Source organism: Calonectris borealis, chromosome 1, assembly GCF_964195595.1.
Source record: "Calonectris borealis chromosome 1, bCalBor7.hap1.2, whole genome shotgun sequence".
NCBI classification, from domain to species: Eukaryota; Metazoa; Chordata; class Aves; order Procellariiformes; family Procellariidae; genus Calonectris; species Calonectris borealis.
In genome coordinates this window covers 21589418-21595417 of record NC_134312.1, presented here as the reverse complement: position 1 = coordinate 21595417, position 6000 = coordinate 21589418, and the positions used below count along the sequence as shown (strand labels likewise).

Here is a 6000-nt window from a genome sequence, read left to right as displayed (position 1 = left end):
GGCATTCCCGCCCTGCCGCCTGGCCCCGCGCCGCCGCATGCAAATGAGGGCCCTCCTCATTGGCCGCGCCGGTAGCCCTTTGAAACGGTGCCCCTCGATTGGCCGCGCGGAAATGTTAACGCAAATAGGAGAATCTCCCCCCCCCTTTTTTTTTTTCGCCGCTAATGTGTGATGCGCGCCTCAGACAGTCTGTAACTCTGCGCGCCGGTTACTACAAATAAGTAGTTCCCAGCCCCCCGCCCTCCCCCCGCCCGCCCGCCCGATGGGGCGGGACGGGAGGCTGCGGTCCCGGCCGCCGCACCGCGGGCGCCCCGGCGCGGAGGGGAGGGGGCCACTGGGGCGGCGGGGAGAGGTGTTTCCCCCTCCCCCGCGGAGGGATATCCTCGCCGCGCTCGCCGCGCTCTGCCCGCACCAAAATATTGGGAGTTAAGAGGCGGCTCGGCGGCGCCGCCGGCTCAGAAGCGCGCGGGCAGGCACGGCGGCGGCGCGGTCCTGCGCCCGCCACGGCTCCACTGCGGCGCCCAGCCCGCTCCCCGCCGCGGCGGCCCCCGCAGGGGCGGGTTCCACGCGCGGCCCCGCAGCCCCCGGACCCGCCTGCCTCCGCGGGCGGCTCTGGTTCTGCCTGCGCGCCCCGAGCGGCTCTCGCCGGTTCGAAGAGGGGGATCGGGAGCGGCGCCCTCGCTGACCGCCTTTCGCCCGAGGACTTGGTGCCACCGCCGCGTGGATCTGTGCCGGCGGGGACCCCCGAGGACTCCGTCGGTGCCCTCTCCCGCCCGAGGAAGGAGCCGCGAAGGAGGTCTCGGCGGCCCGCCGCCGCCAGCCGGCTGCGGAGAGAGGAGAGCCGCGCTCAGCCGGGAGGACGCCGGCGGTGCCACCGCGGGGGACTCGCCGCCCCCCACTCGGAAGATGTTGCTCTCCAAGTTCGGGTCGCTGGCGCACATCTGCAGCCCCACCAGCATGGACCACTTGCCGGTGAAGATCCTCCAGCCAGGTACGGCGGGGCCGGCGCCGGGGCTGGGGTGTCCCCCTGCGAGCGCAGCGCGCCGGGCGGGGCGCGGACAGGCCCCGTGCGACCCCGCGGTGTGCGGGGACGGCCCCTCGCAGCCCCTGAAACTTCGGGGTGCGCTTTTTTCCCTTTTTTTTTTTTTTTTTAAATTGAAGAAGACAATTTATTTAAGGGAAAAAAAAAGCCTTGGGCAGAACTAGGGCGGCGCACACAATACGCGTCCACCGGGCAGAGCATTTTGGGGCTTGTATTATTATTTTTCTATTTTTTTTTTTCAATTTTTGGGGAAGCGCAGCGCGGCTGCGGAGACTAACGCGGTGTGTTTCCCTCTCGTTTCCCCAGTGAAAGTGGAGAAGGAGCCGTTCGATAAAGTCTACCAAGTGGGCTCCGTGCTGGGCAGCGGGGGCTTCGGCACCGTCTACGCGGGGAGCAGGATCGCCGACGGCTTGCCGGTGAGGAGCGGGATGGCCGCGCAGCGCTTCCCGGGCGGGGGCGGCGGGCGGGAGGCTGCGGGCGCGGCCCGGCCCTCGGCGGCGGGGCGCAGGCTGTGCCCGCCCGCCGCTCACGGCGCCTCCTTTCCTCCCCGCTCCGCAGGTCGCCGTGAAGCATGTGGTGAAGGAGAGGGTGACCGAGTGGGGCACGATTGTAAGTACCGGGGGGGGCTCCGGGGGCGCGCCGCGGCGGGGCTATTGTGTGGGCGGCGGGGCCCGCCCCGCTGGCGCGGCCTCTGCGTCGGGGGGGGAATTTGGCGGGGGTTCGCCGCCGCAGCGCCGCGCCCGCCCCTCGGACTGCGGCAGCGGCGGAGGGGGCCCGGCGGCCGCGCCCTCCTCCCCGCCCTCCCCTCCCTTCGGCGCGGGGGCGCCCCGGCCGCGCCGCCCCCCGCTGACCCGCGCCCTCCTCTGCGCAGAGCGGCGTCATGGTGCCCCTGGAGATCGTCCTCCTGAAGAAGGTGGGCTCCGGCTTCAGAGGGGTCATCAAGCTGCTGGACTGGTACGAGCGGCCCGACGGCTACCTGATTATCATGGAGCGGCCCGAGCTGGTGAAGGACCTCTTCGACTTCATCACGGAGAAGGGCGCGCTGGACGAGGAGACGGCCCGCGGGTTCTTCCGGCAGGTGCTGGAGGCCGTGCGCCACTGCTATGGCTGCGGCGTAGTGCACCGGGACATCAAGGACGAGAACCTGCTGGTTGACCTCAGGACAGGCGAGCTGAAGCTGATCGACTTCGGCTCGGGGGCCCTCCTCAAGGACACGGTCTATACCGATTTCGACGGTACGTGCCCTCCCCGCGCCCGGGGCAGCCCGGCTGCGCCGGCTTTGGCCAGGCCCCCGCACCCCTCCCGCGGCGATGCCCCCCCTGTAGCTGCCGGTTATCCCGTTTCTGGCGCCTGGCAGTAGCGAGCGGTGCCTCTGACGCAGGGGTTCATATCAGGTCCATCGGTAACGGGAGCCTTTGGACCCGAAGCGGCTTGGGGTGTTCGGTTGCGTAGGAAAGAAGCGATTCCAGGCAGTGACGCAGCAGTTTATATTTCCCCGTCTTGGAAAAAGCGTTTTTTTTTTCCTAGAGGGCGATCTGTTTACATGGAGGCTTCGCCAGTGTCGGATGTTTCCATGTGTGGATATGCAGTTTTTGTATGCGGTGCTTTTTTTAACTCGAGGCGGCAGCTCCCCCCTCCCTTCCGCCGGTGTCCTGGAAATCCCGCATTGCAGATTTTAAAGCGATGGGGATAAGTACGCTCCCTCGAAATGGCCCGGTGCTAGCCCCAGGGCCGGGCTCGGCGCTTTAGCCACGGGAAGGGTGAAAATAATCCCGCGCGTGACAGAAGGGAGCGTTTCCCCCGTCCTTCGAGCGTGACTGCGGTAGCGGGGGGCTCTCCCCCGCCCCCCCAGCTGCCGCGCTCACATCTGTTTGTTGTGAAACCCGAAGCCCCGCTGCACGTGACCCTCGGCATCACGAATTCCCGGTTTTGTTTGGTATCCAAGGAGCCCGCGGGCACCCGGCGGGCGGGTTGGGAAAAGCTGCCGCAGAGGAGCGGGGGGGGGGGGGCCGGGGGAGCGGGGGGAGCCTTAAAAACGTAGAAATCGTAAGCGGCCCTGTTTTGTTTACTGCCTCGCGGAATTGGATAAAGCAGATTAGCCCGGTGTAATACGGGTAGGCCTGAGTTTCGCCTTCTTGCCGCCCCCTCGCCTCCTCCCCGCCGCCCCCTTTGTCCTTTTGTGTCTATTTTTGGTGTGATGCTGCAGACGCCACGTGGGCCGGGAGCGGGCGCTGGCCCGGCGCAGCCGCCTGCGGGCCGCCTTCGGCCGGGGCCGCCTTCGGCCGGGCGGCGGAACGGCGCAGCCGGCTGGGCCAAGCCTGCTGATGGCGTAACCCCGCCGGTGACCTGAAATTACACCGCTAATGGCTTTGGCCCATAAGAAATTAAAGCTTGCTCATTTTATTTTTTTAACTCCCAAAGGACAAGTGTATGAATTTAACTTATACCTACTAGAAGGAGCTGAACAATGGGGAAACACTCTAAACCCTGACTTTCCTCCCTCCCTCCCCTCCCCCCCGCTTTTAGGAACGAGAGTATACAGCCCTCCGGAGTGGATCAGATACCACAGATACCATGGGAGGTCAGCAACTGTATGGTCTCTGGGAGTTCTGCTGTACGATATGGTTTGCGGAGACATCCCTTTTGAGCAAGATGAAGAAATCTTGAGGGGACGATTATACTTCAGGAGGAGAATTTCGCCTGGTGAGTTGTATAGGGGTCAAGTGGGGGCTTTTTTTTTTTTCCTCTTTTTTGAAATAGTCCTGTACATTTGAGCTTGTATGGGTGGATTTTTTTTATTCAGGATTGTCTTTTTACTTTCCTAGTCTAAAATTGCTTTTTTTTTGTTTGTTACAGAATGTCAACAACTGATCAAATGGTGCCTTTCACTGAGGCCTTCAGACAGACCAACACTTGAGCAAATTTTTGACCATCAATGGATGCACAAATCTGAAGTAGTGAAGTCTGAGGACTGTGACATAAGGCTACGGACCCTTGATACTGATGTATCTAGCACAAGTTCAAGTAATGAGAGTCTGTGAATTACTAAGGACCTCGCACTGGGAGGGGAGCTACAAGCAGAAAGACCACAGTGCTGCTGCCAATACGTAGGAGGGGCTAGAAAAATGCATTCATTATTCTGTAGTTGAATCTTTGTCTGAGGGACTTGATTTTTATTTTCCCCCTTTGCTGGTTTCTGCTTTGAAAAGAGAGATTTCCTTTGGAAACGCTGATGTTTGGGAGTTGCAGGCCAGTACTTAGTCAAAGACTGACCTTATTAAGAAAGCAGTGACCTCTTGAATACATGGTAAACTTTTTTGCTCTCATAGAGCCTGGACTAGATTTTATTTGCTTTTGAGTGCCTTTTTGAAAGCTGCTTCAGTGGGACTTTCTTTTTTGAGCTGTGTATGTCCAAAGAAGATCCAGTTCATTATAGGAATTTGCTCCCTTTAGACTCAGTGCTGGAGGAAGCAGCTCCTATGATGCATTGGAGAACATGTTCGGTGATTGAATGAAGTAGTCCCATCCACTGGTGATGGAATACTTGAACACAAACATTTCACTCCTGCCCCCCGGCCCTTTCCAAATCCAACCCACCTCTGCTGCTCAAAATATTTCCTATAGCCTGCACAGAAATATGAACAGGTATATCAGCTTTTTTTATCAGAAACATTTATTCATGTTTCCTTTTATCATCTCTCCCATTGGGCATGAGAAGCCCCTTTCTCAACTCCCCCCGGCCTTTTGTCACCCTGCGAGTCTTAAAGTATGTATGGGCATGTTGAATGCACAATCAATGCAATATTCAAGGACTTTACTTTTTTTTCCATACCTGTATAATGTGTTTATGTAAACTTGGTTTTTCCCATGTACTATACAGTTATTTATTGTTTGGAGTTTAGAAGACCTCCCACAGGTTTCAGCTGTGGCTATTTATTTGGTTAATTTATTTGGTTAGAGTTATTCAACACTGTGCTTTCCCCTCCTTCTCCCCATGGGAATTGTAGTGGTTTGCCCATGGCACTTTTTTCCTGCATTCCTGTCAACTTTTGTTTAAAAAAAAAAAAAAAAAAAAAAAAAGAAAAGACACAAAAAAAAAAAGAATTTTCTGACCTTATCAATTTTTGTTGGAAGATGGAAAATTGTTGTACAAAGTCTAATTTAAGGGAAATAGAATGACTTTTTAAAGTTAGTCAGTATGCCTTTTGTCTGGTATTATTGTACCAGAAATGTAAAGTAATGCTGTTTGGAAGGGTTTTAAATTATTGACATTGTACAGTCTCCGTGCATTGGCTCTGGAAGGTAGAGTGGCAGAGTCATAAACCTTAATTTATTTTAATAGCTGTGTTTCTGTGATCTGGTTGCATTTATGCAGCTTGGATTTGGATTTTTTTTCTTCTGTTTAACAGTGTGAAATGTATGGAGATCATATTTTTTATACAGGTATTTCAATTAAACTTTTTTTGTATATAACAGTTCCGTGTTTGTGTGCTCACTTTTATCTTCACCGTGACTCTTGATGCCAGCAGGGGAACACGTATTCTGTTACCTTCTCTAGCTCGTAAAGGCCTGCAGCCATTAAGCACTGACCATTTTGGAAGAATTAAGCAATCCCTCATCTTGACTGTATCTGCTTCTCCATCACTCTATTTGATGTTGAACTGGAGAAGGTGTGCAATACAACAGTGCTAATGGCCTATGTAAAGGGGAATCGGCCAGTAATTGTGGGGTTTTTTACTCTGTAAACACTGAGTAACAAATACCACTGTACTGGTCTTTAAGTGTAACAAGGAAGGATTTTTGCAGTCACTGGTGGTTACTGTTTTTACAGTTGACATGTTTACTTTCCATTACATTTGGTTTCCTTCCTCCCACTTACCCCTTCCTCCTGGGGGTGGAAGGGGATTTCCTGTGCCCTTAACAGGAAAGGGACAGCATTCTTGGAGAGCGGGGGGCCT

The 6000-nt window shown here is 56.0% G+C and overlaps 1 protein-coding gene across 1 annotated transcript; it reads left to right on the top strand.

Moving 5' to 3' along the window:
- The first annotated feature begins 311 nt into the window (after nucleotides 1-311).
- PIM3 (Pim-3 proto-oncogene, serine/threonine kinase) lies at nucleotides 312-5515 on the top strand. Its single transcript, XM_075146418.1, has 6 exons — nucleotides 312-991; nucleotides 1349-1458; nucleotides 1601-1651; nucleotides 1914-2277; nucleotides 3569-3745; nucleotides 3899-5515. The coding sequence occupies exons 1-6, from the start codon at nucleotides 907-909 to the stop codon at nucleotides 4081-4083; spliced, it is 972 nt and encodes a 323-aa protein (XP_075002519.1). The 5' UTR covers nucleotides 312-906; the 3' UTR covers nucleotides 4084-5515.
- Nucleotides 5516-6000: the final 485 nt, after the last annotated feature.

What these genes read in the sequence shown, in the direction of transcription:
- PIM3 (XM_075146418.1), top strand. Translation starts at nt 907, where the DNA reads ATGTTGCTCTCCAAGTTCGGGTCGCTGGCGCACATCTGCAGCCCCACC. An exon ending in GGATCGCCGACGGCTTGCCG is followed by an intron (nt 1,459 to 1,600) that starts GTGAGGAGCGGG and finishes CCCGCTCCGCAG; the next exon opens with GTCGCCGTGAAGCATGTGGT. An exon ending in CAGGAGGAGAATTTCGCCTG is followed by an intron (nt 3,746 to 3,898) that starts GTGAGTTGTATA and finishes TGTTTGTTACAG; the next exon opens with AATGTCAACAACTGATCAAA.